The sequence below is a fragment of the Giraffa tippelskirchi genome, chromosome 2 (assembly GCF_054371585.1).
Source record: "Giraffa tippelskirchi isolate mGirTip1 chromosome 2, T2T-mGirTip1v1.2.pri, whole genome shotgun sequence".
In the NCBI taxonomy this organism is placed as follows: domain Eukaryota; kingdom Metazoa; phylum Chordata; class Mammalia; order Artiodactyla; family Giraffidae; genus Giraffa; species Giraffa tippelskirchi.
In genome coordinates this window covers 10,388,678-10,402,226 of record NC_137276.1, presented here as the reverse complement: position 1 = coordinate 10,402,226, position 13,549 = coordinate 10,388,678, and the positions used below count along the sequence as shown (strand labels likewise).

General features: G+C 44.6%; 1 protein-coding gene across 10 annotated transcripts in view; it reads right to left on the bottom strand.

Moving 5' to 3' along the window:
* Positions 1 to 13,549, bottom strand: part of FGFR2 (fibroblast growth factor receptor 2) — a 101,833-nt gene that overhangs the window by 32,947 nt on the left and 55,337 nt on the right. For 7 of the 10 annotated variants that reach the window (XM_081534637.1, XM_081534648.1, XM_081534669.1 and 4 more), the window contains 2 exons: positions 4,412 to 4,602; positions 1,560 to 1,704 (listed from right to left, as the gene is read on the bottom strand). In XM_081534637.1, coding sequence (XP_081390763.1) covers positions 1,560 to 1,704; positions 4,412 to 4,602 — 336 coding nt within the window. Of the gene's footprint in view, positions 1 to 1,559; positions 1,705 to 3,148; positions 3,297 to 4,411; positions 4,603 to 13,549 lie in introns of all 10 variants that reach the window. The other 3 variants (XM_081534632.1, XM_081534659.1, XM_081534676.1) reach the window with 2 other exon arrangements.

The window sequence follows — 13,549 nt, the reverse complement described above, 5'->3', positions numbered from 1 at the left end:
GGGTAAGCTCTTCCAAAGGAAGATGTGACCAAGTCACTTACCCAGATGAACACAGTTTCAAAGGAAACAAAAAAAAAATATTCATCTACTGGGCTGGTCGGAAAAGGTTCAGATTTCTAAATACAGTCCAGTAGATTATTTAACTAAACAAACAAATGCATTTAATAATAAAGACTGAATTGGTTATACTATGTAATCATTATGTCCATACAATAAAAAGTATGTAACATTCTTTAATCAATAACTATTTAAATTTTTGTGTATCTGGTTATACTGGTGTCATAACTTTTAAAGAAAAAATAGGTGATGTCGCATGTGAGGACATATAAAACTGCTTAAGTTAGAAACTCTTCTACTAACTTTCAATAATCTGCTCCTTCCTTAGTCCTCAATGATCAATCGACAAGCAGTGTATTTCCAAATAGTACTTTTCTCAAACTGCATTCTTAATGTGCTTGTACTGTCAGGCAAATTGGTTAAGAAGTGCCAGTCGGGCACTTGCAAAATGCAGTACTGCAAGTAAAAGCAAGCTCAATACAAGAGGCATCTCACTGTCTCAAAGCAAATACTCAGAGCAGATTCACAACAAAAGGAAAAAATGAATGCAATGACATTATTTAAAGCTTATACATTTGAGTCAGAAAACTATTTGCAAGATAGTCAAAACTCTTAGCAGCACAGCACAAAATGAAATGATCAATTTATTTTTGCTAGATATAAAATAAGCATGCAGGTAGGCACCAAACTCTAAAAATAAGGAATTAATAACTGGAGTGGAACATTATGAGCTGGCAAACCATAGTCTATGCAGTTTCACAAAGGAAATGACAAAGAGACAGATGTATTAAAGAAGATAGTAGTTAAAACTTGACTAGGATAGAGATGTCAGTTAAAAGATTTAGACAGCCGCAGTGTTTAGGCAAGAGGGCTTCAGTGATGTTGATTTCTCTGTAGGGTAGAAATAACATCAAGCCCAAGATGGCAAGAGCATGCTTTGCAATAAAAGCCTAAGAGTCTGTTCCATTACATCATGCAGCAAGCCACCGATCCCCAAGTAGATAACACACTGCTTCTGAACACCCTACACACAGAGGTGTTTCTGCCCAGGAGCCTCAACATACACCCATCTATTTACCTCTCATTGAAAACAGAAAAGTGGAACAAAAAAACAATTTTTTTAAGTACATATGGGATTTTAACAAAATGGAATTTGAAATGAGAAAAATTCCTTTGAATTTTACAGTGATTTCAACTTCTTCCTTAAAAGAAACAGGGATGGGTGAATTTATACATTGACTCAATAACTCACTAAAAACATAAGATCTCTCGGGGTTTGAAGGGTAAAATTTCACTTGATCATAAATAAATGCAAGGGTGGGATCTCATTGCAAGTGAATTTCCAAGGCAACTTTCTTATCCCAGGGGGATAATTTTAAACATTTTAAAAAATCTTTATGTGAGGGGAAAAGGGGCCATTCCTGAGAACAGAAGCTGTGTTAATTTCATAGCAATCAACCAAGAAGAGGGAAAAAACCATGGAGAGAAAGAGCAGTATATACCTGGCAGAACTGTCAACCATGCAGAGTGAAAGGATATCCCAATAGAATTACCCGCCAAGCACGTATATTCCCCAGCATCCTCAAAAGTTACATTCCGAATATAGAGAACCTCAATTTCTTTGTCCGTGGTATTAACACCGGCGGCCTAGAAAACAAGGAAAGCAAGAGAAAAGGCTAGACGACACAGGAATGATTGTGGAGGGGGCCATGGAACCACGAGGCATTGCACCGGGACCTCCAGCGGGTACCGGCCACCGGAAGATTCCAATCGCAGCCCATCCACAAAGCCCACAACCAAGAGACACTGAGCGACACGGAGCAGCTCACCTCCACAGGCCCGTCACCACACCGGCTTCACCACCTAGACATACATGCATGCGATCAAAGGCATGGAAAAATCAACCCACAGAGATCCATTCTCTGGGCCTTTGCTTGCTTGCTTTGGATGGAGGAGTGATTTTCCAAAAGTAGGGCACCCAGAAGTCCAAGCTGGGTTCTGGTTCTGTTGGCTGCAGACTCCCACCTTGAAAAAAGGATGGCTCTGTCTAAATTGTTGTATTGAAAGACAGCACACCGCAGGTAAGTCCAAATGGATACTTGGCATATCCTTCCAGGCCTGTGAGAACCACCAAGGTGGGGTTCTGTGTGGGTTACCAAGCTCTGGTTACTTTTATCAACCATCTTGACATACATTGCATTAAAAGAAAATGGAAGAAAGCCTGATACTGATAGCAAAGAAACTGGGCTCTTTTTTTTTTTCTCCTTTTTGCAACAAAAACATTTGCATGTGAATCATGACAAATTGGTGGCTCAGACAGTAAAGAATCTGCCTGCAATGTAGGAGACCGGGGTTTGATCCCTGGGTTAGGAAGATCCCCTGGAGAAGGGAATGGCTACCCACTCCAGTATTCTTGCCTGGATAATTCCACAGTGGAGCCTGGTGGACTACAGTCCATGGCGTCGCAAAGAGTCAGACACGATTGACTCATATCACTTTCATATGAAAAACTGAGAAAGGCAACCTGCTGTCTTCAATAGCCAATCAGCAGTACATTTATTCACGGAGATGGACTATCCTTGAACTTGGGATAACAAGGTCAAGGACAGTATTCTATAAGTATCAATCAGGTAACAGAGAAAACAGTACTCTGTTGAACCAATGATATTGTGCCAATATTTCTCTAAAAATCTGGGGCTGAGGAGGTATCAAATTCTGCTGTTATGCAAATGCCACAAACGCAACAGGCACACCGGTGTGTGTCTGCAACAGTGCTGATGTGCAGTAATGATGGGAGATGTGCAGCCTGAACAAGATAAACCAGAAGGAACAACTTCAAAACTGGGTGGGGGGCGAAGGGCAATCTTCAAAAGAAATTAGAGCAAGCACTTTGAACATGTGTGGGTATTTTTCCATGGCTGCTGGCATCCTACCAGCTGCATCACGGAAGAAAGATTATGATGAATATACCAAGACCACAGAATCACCCTATAAGCTGCTTGCAATCTCCCAAAGCACCAGGTCTTTTCAGCTTCTATATCCAGCCTTCTTTAAAAAAAAAAAAAAAAAAACCAAACAAAAACGTTGTTACCTTGCTGTTTTGGCAGGACAGTGAGCCAGGCAGACTGGTTGGCCTGCCCTATATAATTGGAGACCTTACAAATATACTCCCCAGCATCCGCCTCAGTCACATTGAATAGAGCCAGCACTTCTGCATTGGAACTATTTATCCCCGAGTGCTGGAACAGACACAGGAGAACAATATAATGGCCAACCCAGAAGGACTTCACAAGGTCCCACCACCAACACACCACCAAAAAACCACCTCCATCTCATCTAAACAGCAGCATCAAAGGGCTGTGGGTTTAGAAGGAAGAAAAATAAGTCAACTGGTGGACAGTGGAAGTGACCCAGTGGAGAGGGGAGGGAGGGTGTGATCAATTCCCTTGCAGAAAGAGCCCGCAGTTCCCCAAGCTGATCATCTCTTTCCAGCTTTTTGGATCCTGGGTGTTTGCAGCTGGAGAGCACACTTTAGTGGTTTAGTGTTCTGAGCTGAGCTACCTATGGTTCTACTGGAAGACTGTTCTTCTTAAGGACATTCTCTGTGAGCAACTCAATGTGGGAGACGTGGCAGGCAGTGTGCTCAGAAGTATTTGTGCAGACTTGGCTGCCGGTTGCTATCCCCATCTTGAAGAGTAAGACAGATCTAAAAAGTAAAGAGGCTGGTGCTATTAAAACTGGGTCTTGCAAGGAACCAAAGAAGAACTACACAGGGAAAGAAGGTTTCCTTGTTCTACATTTCACGCGTACAGAAATACCTTCTCAAGTTTATCATCTAAACCACGTGTGAAAGAATTTCAAAGGTTAAGGGATTCCTTTTAAAAGGAAAATCTAAATTGTATCTAAAAGGTGGCTACTAAAGTCTAATCTAACATCATATTAAGAGAAAACAACATCAGTGGAACAATAAACGCTGCTACAACACCTAGAGTTTATAACGCTCTTTCCAGCTACTCCAATCCATTGATCTGCACAATGCCCTGTAGGGGAGATATTATCACGATCCCCACTTTTATAGATGTGCAGCTAAGCCTAAACATCTCATCTAAGATCTCTGGGCTGATAAACAGCTCAACTATTCTGACTCCAACTTTAGTAGTCCTCCCACTGCCCCACGGCTCCCTTCTGAGATTTTATTAGCAAGCCTAATGATCTGCTAATTCTCAAACACACTCTGTACTGAACACACAGGAGAGTCATCTTCTCTCAAATTCAAAAGGAAATCAATGAACCTGCGCCAGACTCATCAGGGGAAGCCCAGTCGTGGGTATCTTTGGATTCAGAACTTGCTCACCTTCAGAACCTTGAGATAGGGCAGCCCGTCGGGCCCGTATTTACTGCCGTTCTTTTCCACGTGTTTGATCCACTGGATATGGGGCTGGGCATCGCTGTACACTTTGCAGACAAACTCCACATCGCCTCCAACCACGGTGGAGGCATTTGCCGGCAGCCCGGCTTGGAGGATGGGCCGGTGTGGTGATCGCTCTGGTGGAGACACAGAAGGAAGGGGGAGTGGGGACAGGACACGGAGAGATGAACAAATAAGTCGTGTCGTCCAGAAGGCTGCTAGTGAACTCGAGCCAAAAAAGCCTCGAGTCTGCTGGCTGACTCTTTTGAAATAACACCACGGCCCCATGCATAACAAAAAACGACTTCAAAGGAGATGGCTGGAGCACGACCCTTGTAAAAAGAGTGCTTATTTAGAGAGCTGAGAAAAGAACCTACTACACTCTCGAGTCATTGTTGTCCATGGCCACCTAATGAACAGGAATAAGATTTTATTTTGAGGATCTAAAAGACAAATCGTGAGGGAAAGAGTGCCTCTTCTCTTATTCCATTTGGGACTATTTCAGAAACTCACCTTGATCATCAGCTTAACATCTCAAGGACTAACTTTGAGGTCACCCTGAATTCCAAAATGGCACCTATAGGCAGTGTCTCCCCGCACCTTTCTGAGATGCTCTGGGGAAGATTTACAGCCCTTGTTTTGAAAAGAAAATAAACTAAAATCTAAAGCCCAAAGTAACGAACAACTGGTTTCATCCCTTTGCTGTGGAATTCACTCCATTTGGTCATTCTTTGTCCCACGCCCCGTTCATCTCCCTGGTAAGTCCTAGGGGTCACTGTGTGTCCCACGCTAGATGCACAGGCAGACGCTTCTCGGCTTATTCAGATGTGGCACCAAAAGAAACACAAAGCAACACTGGTTCACAAATCCTGGCGCCGTCTCAGACTGTCTTAAAGGAGGCCCCACAGTGGGTAAGCTAGCAATTACTTTCCACCCTCACTTGTCTGCATCTCCCTAGGGAAACCTTCCAGTTCAGGGGTGGTCTTTGCAGAAACCCTGCCGAGGCAACCGCATCAAGATGTAGGAACAACTACGTAAGGTTCCTCAAGAATAGAGTAACAGACCAGCCTGCTGCATGATCTTGTCCACGAAGATAGTCCACATAATCACAAAGGGACCAGGGCCTCCCTGCACAACAGCTCGGTCAAGAGTCACACACAAAAAGAGAGTCCATGCACAAATATCACCCCGTGCCCACCTACCTGCACGTTACCTGCTCCCTGTCTCCCTCCCCACACTGTGGGTACCGCTGCCTTTAACCTCCAGCCTAAAACATCACCAAGGGAAATGAGGACATCCCAACCAGCCCGATAAACCGAACATGTCTCCACACCACACCTGAGCATCCCCAAGCATCTCACTGGAAACAGCAAATTAGAATGACAGCTATCTAAGCCTTTCTATATTGGGGCTTTCAGATTAAAATGTCATTTAGTGGAATTTGTTGGACAGGAGCCAGACCATGTGCAAATTGATTTTACTGCGTAAGCCTGTGGCTGGCCTTTAAAAACTTAAAAAAAAAAAAAAAAAAAAGGAAAAAGTGCTAGCTGTTACTCTTTAGCACATTTCATTCTAGAATCTTCCAACACTTCACAAACACCTTTATTTTTACATTAAAAACATAGGATTGCAGAACCCAAAGAAGGCATTCATTTGCCATGGTATCACCCACACGGGCTAAGCAAAGAGCCCAGAAGTCAAAGCTCCTAGTCTTGCGGACAGAAAATCTCAAAGCTGGCATCCTTTCAAGCATCACTAGAAATAGTCACTGCTTGGCTAAGACACCATCCCAGTGATGGGCCACTGTGAGCCTCCTGGTCAGGCCTGGTGGCCAGGTGGATGCAGCAGGGACCTGCCAGTGGCCAGCAGGGACAGAGCTCTGGTTCAACCCCAGCTCACCCCATGCACGTGAAACGAATAGAGTTAAGTCCACACACACTCTCCCCACCAGGCCTCCTCCTAAGAGACTTAACAGCCCAAGGGACGCTGGTCCCGCAGGCTGGACGCTGTCGGCCAAGCTCTCAAAACAGGCTCCTTTGCACCTATCAAATACTGAGGCACTTTACTCCTTCCCACAGAGAAGTGAATGTTAGGTATCAGTTCCTTCTCTGGCTCAGTTTTCCAGTTTTGCATGCGTGTGTTTGCGTGTTCAAAAGATAAATATTTACAGTGGACCTAAATATTTATTCTTAGAAACAAAGGTACTATAAAATCTTAAATGTCATAAGCCAGATCAACTGAATTTCAAACCAAGTCCCCTTTCTTCAACATGCTTGTTTCTCATAAATCGTTTCACAAGCAAACATTGTGCACGTAATACCAAATAATGATGCTGTGAACAATGAGGGCTTTCATACGGCACCGCAGCCCTGATCTGCGCCAGCCTTCAGCAGAGAACTTCATCACTGGGGCAACACTGGCAGGGCCCACGATGGAGCTGCAGTCTTGTTTTACTTGTGGTCAACGTGCTGCTGTGCTCCAGTTATTAAGTTATTCCATTGCTATCCGGACTATGTTCACCCAAAAAAAGGGAGAAAAAAAAAAGCACCATCTTCGCAATGGTTTCATGTTATTGCATTTGCAAATTACAGCATACCAAATGTTACCGCTTACAGTGGTGAATTCATCCTTTCAAATTTTCTCACCTTATACAAAATAACCTCTGAGCCACCCCCTCTCCCCCCTCGGCCCTTTCTCACTTTGGGTACAAAAACTGCAAGCTGGATCGCTCTATAATCGAAACCTTATACCGCCTTCCAAAACTTATTACAGCTGCCTTCAGTATAAAATGAAACCTTAGAGAATGTTATTTAAAATGTTTTTAAAAAGTCAGTAGGCCTCATGTTTCATTTCTCCACATCAGGCTTTGATTTCCTTTGCAACCTTATTCTCTGCCCTTAAACAAGTCGGAGAATGAGGCCTGAAGCATCTTGGAAGAGATCCCAGGATGCCAGGCTCTGCCAAGAACGGCGTTCGCCTTTCTCAGATCCTTCAGCAGCCACTCTTCCCTTGTGTCCATCAGACCCCCAAGAACGGGGATCACTAGTGAGAGGATGACAGCGCCTGGCCTCCCGTTCTAACTTCCGAGAAACTGGGGTGAACGTAGGGTGCAGGTGGCAGGTAGAAGAGCAGGCTGGGGGGCAGCCCCCAGGAAACGGGCAGTCCCTCTGAGGCCCAGGCCAGCAGGCATTGGGAAAGCAGGACAGGGACAGGAGAGTGGGCACGAAGCCCCTCCAAGACGAACGTGCTCTCCTCGGCCCTGGGGGTCCACCAATACCCTTGGGTCTGCAACTTTTGGGGGGCAGCAAGCTGATATAAAAAGAATTTGTTGTTGTTCAGTTGGTAAATCGTGTCCGACTCTGTGCGACCCCATGGACTGTGTGGTCTGCCAGGCTCCTCTGTCCCTGGGATTTCCCAGGCAAGAATAGTGGAGTGGGCTGCCATTTCCCCCTCCCACGGATCTTCCTGGTCCAGGGGTCGAACCCACGTCTCCTGCATTGGCAGACGGAATTCTTTACCACTGAGCCACCAGGGAAGCCCATGAAAAGAATCAGTCGATGAGTTATCTCTGGATGAGAGAATAAAACCCAGAGCTGGCCCATCTCCTGTTCTTCTGTAATCACAGAAGTCGTATCTCCTCTACCAGGAAGGACTTCCTTTTAGGCAAGGGGTCTCTCACAGCATGTTTAACTCTCAGACATTATAGAAACCAGATTTTGCTCTTTACCAGGGGAGCAAAATACATGTACAGAAAAGCTAACAAGCATCTCATCTCTGTGTTTTTACTGAAATGTTTAAAAATACATATTCTGAGTTCAGCAGGTTGCCGATATACAGTGTATGGGCCGGAAAGAAGATGAGCACCCTTACAGTAGAGATTCTGAGGTCCCTGTGTAAGCTCCAAATTTAGACGGAACGGAAGGCAGTCCAAAGGGTGTGGCTGCGGCCGATGGGACAGTTGGCTGCCTTGCTGGAGTGAGGTTCCACCAAATAAACGTGTAGTAAGCACAGCCTGGAGTGCTTTAAAAAACACATTCTCTCCCCCGCATTCTCCGTCTCACTCCCTTTGTCAAGTACTCCAAACGAGTCAACTTTACCAAAGCAGAAGGCCCAGCTGCTAAGAGTCTAAATTTCAAGACAAGCTCTCTCAAATCCTACTCTGGAGCTGGGACCAAGGCTGCAGGAAGAAAACAGCCTGTTTCATTCCAAGGGGTAATTATTGAGAAGGAGAGAGAGAAAATACCTGAGTGACAAAGAATAAATCTTTGTTAATTGACCATTTGAAACTTTATAACATGCCCGTCCCTCCTCTGGACATAATAATATGTTTGCTTGTAAGAGATCTACAACTTTTGCTCTAACACAGCAAAGGCCATAAAAAACGTCCACTGGGCAGAGAGGCCTCCTGTCCATGGGCTCCGTAAATACACATCCCCGGGATCAGAAGGAGAACCAGCTTCTTAAATTACACCTATAAATTAATCAAGCCCAGAGCCGCCGGTTTCCCAGCACACACTGGTCTTCTAAGTATTTCTCTCACAAAGTTCAGCAGCGCTTGCCACAAAGAACCATTTCAAAGCCACGCTGTCTGGCAGCAAAACACCAAGAGACTCCAATCATGGTGCATGCCCAGGACCGATCTGGAAAGAGCGAGCCTCCTCCTTCTCGGGCACCCATTCATTTCAGGAACGTGAAGAACCCTGCCTGCCCTGTCTTTAAATTAAAATCAAAATTGAATTACCCCTCCTCTGAAATGGCAGTTTCTTAGCAACTCCAAGGGGCTGAATAGGGAAAGAACATTCTGCAATTTGGAGGACACATGAAAACAACTGAGAATTCTTGTTCCTAAAGCCCAGCCTCACTTTTTTTTCTCAAGAGTAGGCGGTGGTGGCTTTTGTTGCATAAAAAAAAAACAAAAAAAATCCGCACTAAACCAGTTAGCATGAGGCCTGGTTATTAGGAGAACCAATCAAAAGCCTCTGATGTTTGAGGAGCCCAAGAACCTGCTAAAGACCTCACGCTAATTACAATTAGTAGAATGAGTTCATTGCCTTGTCAAGACTCTGCTGAATGCCCTCAAACCAGCCAGGCTACATCTAACTGGGTTCTGAGTTTTCTTTTCCTTAAGCTTCCTCCCGCTTCTCGAGCCTGGCACAAAAGGAGATCAGAACCAGAAAGTAATCTGGAGGAAAAGGGACAGTTAGGACATAGGATGAGAAGGAGTGCTGCTCTCTCAGAAACAGTCAAGGCATCCGTAGTCAGGATTTTGCTTGTCATCTTCCAGAAAGGACTGGGGGATGCTGGGTACCAGAAATTACTTTAAAAAAGGAAAAATGCACTTTGGTAGAAGGTGACTAGTTTGCTGCTCTCTTTCCATCCTACATGTAGCCTCATCTTCCTCCTGCTTGGATATCTGATTCGGGGGGGTCTAGAGGAAGTGGCCTGGGGAGCCAACTTCCTCCAAAACATACGTGTGTCTCTGCAGAGAGAGCAAAGTCTGGGGAGCAAGCTGGTTTGGGAAAAGCCAAAATGTTCTCCCCAGCACTGAGGTTCCTCAGTGACTTAGGGAGGCTGCACTATGTGAAATGCTAGAAGCAAAACACCACTAATTCCTTTGTGCTTGCTCGATGAGGCGGAGATGCAGGGTGAAGCGTTGGCTGAGGCTGGATGCACTGGGAAGCCCAAAGCGGGCGGAGGCATGGTGCCTTCCTTAATTAATGTCATAGACGGTATTATTTGGCTGGGAGTTGAGTGACTTCTACCAGCTGGGTGTCAATTTAGGTCTTCTTGGGCAAATTACAGGAGCGGGGCCATGTGCTATTTACACCCCAAATGTTTATGATATCCTCATCTCTATGTCTTCCAAAAGTTAAACTGGACGTGAAAACGCTTTGGCAGTCACAAAGGCATGCCGACTTTAGGTTCAAACGTGCCCTTTCTTTTGTGAAAAGGCTCTGGGACAATGAAAAAGTTCTGAGATGGAGAGTGGTACAGTAACAACTGTATTTAATGCCGCTGTACTGTATCCTCGGAAACGGCTGAAATGGTACACTTTCTGTTATGTATATTTTACCTTAATTTTTTTTTTTTTTAAAGAAACATGGCAAAGGTGGCAATCTCAGGGTGAGATCTAGTCCCAGGGATCCTGGAAAGGCCGCCTTCTCAATTAGTTAAGCATGTTTATCTTGTCCGGTTGACTACATGAAGGCTTAAGGCTTTCCTCTCTCCGGGCACAAGGTCCCTCCCTGTATTGTGCTTGGTTTTCAGGCTGATGCAAAACTCAGACGTCAGTCTCCCTCCTGAGGCGCTGGGGTAAACACAGCTGAGCACCCTCATGCCGGGGAGCTCCATCATCGAGTCTCAGCACCCTGCCACTTGCTAGAGCCCATGCAACATCTTTCAGGAATGCGAGGTTATCAGCTGGTGTCTGCAGAGCTGGCTTCCCTTCATGGGAAGAGGGTGTTGGAAATGTTAAAAAAAAAAAAAAGCCCAGGACTGTATATACCCTCTTCTTACACAGATGGAACTCTGATTTAATTTTTTTTTTCCCCAAATGATTTGCAAAAAAGCTAAAAAAAAAAAAAAAACCAAACCATGGGGGAGTCCCCAAAGACAGCAGTGCTTAGAATGAAGCTGTTTAGGATGAAGGTGTTGGTATCCAAAAAGATCCAGTGAATCTAGGTCTAGAAACAGGTCCTAGAAAAATATTAACCCAGGTGGCCAACAAACAAGTGTGAGCAAAGTTTGTCAATGGAGCCTCTCTTGTAACTGGAAAACAAAAGATGAATATAAGCTAAATACTCAGCAAAAGGGGACAATTAGATAAATTATGTCCACAACAGACAGCGTACAGACCACTAGGAAGACTGAAGCAAAAGCTGTGCACAGACATGGAAAAATGTCCACAGTAATAATGTTGATGGTTTTATCAACTTTCACCATTAAAAAACCTGACTTCAAGAGGAAGTCCAGAAAGACCTAACATGCTCATCTCTCAGATGCCTGATTCCTGGGGCTGTTCAAGCAGAAGCAAAAGCTTTCAGCCCATCTGAGCAAACAAGTTATGCCTCCCTTTGGTAATGAACCACAGGAGCAGTTGGACATTAAAACCTCATTTGTTTTCTTAGAGGCAAACTCAGGCCCTGAAAATAAAAGTGAGTCTAGAGAATAGTTCCTTGCTATAAGCAGCAGCATCTAAAGAGAAGCTTCAAAATAGTCACCCAGATCACAAAAGGCTCCAATCTGAATTCTTCTTTTTTCACCATCCAAGCCAGATGTGAGACTTCAGGCCAGCCCTGCCCACTGCCCACTGATCACTCAGTGATGCTTCACACTCAAGGTGGTTTTGTTTAGTTTGGCCAAAATGTAAAAATTTAAAGAACTAAATCCTTCATCTTTCAGTTTTAGTTCAGAATGAATATTGAACCAAACAAAATGAGGAATTCCTTTTCTAAGTAAAGCGCAACTTCCAAAATGATTCCTCTAAAACAATATCCAATGTTTATCTTTAAAAAGAGCACTTTCACGCGGAGACAATAGAGAATATGTCTGGGGCACCTTCTGACCTGTGATTTGCACACTGATTTGGGACGGACAGAATTCCTGTAGGCTTTGTTTGAAAAATTCTCTAAGAGGGAGGCTCTGGAAGAAAGAAAGAAAAAGGAGAAGTTCTATCAAGATCCAGGAATCTCCATTCCTATTTATTATCACTTCACTGCGGCAGTTTGGGGGTTTTGCACTGTGACCTGACAACCCCAAGAGGCCAAAGCACATGTTCCATTCAACCGATTGTCCCAAACACCCTATAGGCCAAGCACCAGATGCCCCACAGATAGAGGATTAATCATTACAACACAATCAATAGACATGACCCCTGTGGAATGATCTTTCCCTCCAGACCAAGGCAATGATGTTCTTACTTCCACATCTCTCTCTTCTCAGAAGGAGGAACAGAAAAACTTCCCCACAGAAACACTAACTACCCCCTTTCAGCCTTTTCTTCTCCACTTGCCACCTGCATCTGATCTCCTTATGGTGAAAGACGTGTTGGTAACTCAAGATGCTGCCTTTCCAATTCAAACCTGCTCTTGAAGTTGGGAGCACATCCTTATTATGATAGGTCATTTCTGCCCTAGCTTCCTCTGACTATGAAAAGAAACCAAACACAAGACCCGAACGCAACAGCGGGGTGTTCTAAGGGTGGGGGAATTCATAAATGCATTCTAGTGGAACTACTGTTTCAAAAGGGAAGGATGTGTTGGTGTTTCTACATTCATCTTAATGAGAACAGGCATAATACAAGCCAACAGAGGTCTTTTGTTTAAAAAGGTGACCAGTAATTGAAGCTGTGTGAGCTTAAAGAGAAACTAGGAAGATTCCTTACATTAGAATTTGCAGTCCAGTATTCTCGCCGGGACAATTCCATGGACACAGGAGCCTGGTGGGCTACAGTCCACGGTGTCGCAAAGGATTGGACACAACTGAGCATGCATGCATGCACACACGCAATGTTAAGAATCACAAACCTCCAAATATAAGTAACTCAGACTGTTTCTTATTATGTCAATTCAGCACATACTGATCAAAATCTTGCTAAGTTCTAGTTCAATTACTAGGCACCCTGACTGCCACTGCTGAATTTACATCTTCATGCCATGCTTACTTGCCCACACTCTGATAGCAGCAAGCTTTCTTTCTGCCCTCTGTCCTCACCTGAATCATTTCCAGCTACGGTGAAGAGACCCTCTTACAAAACGCTGTAAGTCACACACTTATCTGTAACACGTCTACATCCTCTTTGCCCACATCATAGACTCAACACCAAAGACTAAACAAGAGATCAAATATTAGCCCTCTCCCCAGCCACCTCTCAGCCAGGCCCCCTGCCAGAATAAAAAACAATCAATAAAGCTTCCTTCTTCAACTCTGGGGCAGAGGGCAACTGATGGGTTGCAGAGAACATGGCAAATACGCTGATGTGGCAAAGTTCTAAGGTGTCCCATCCAGGCCAGAATGTGCCTGCTCCAACCCCAGCAGCTGGCAGCCATGGGTACCACCTGCTCTCAATGCCTGGAAGGAGTCACC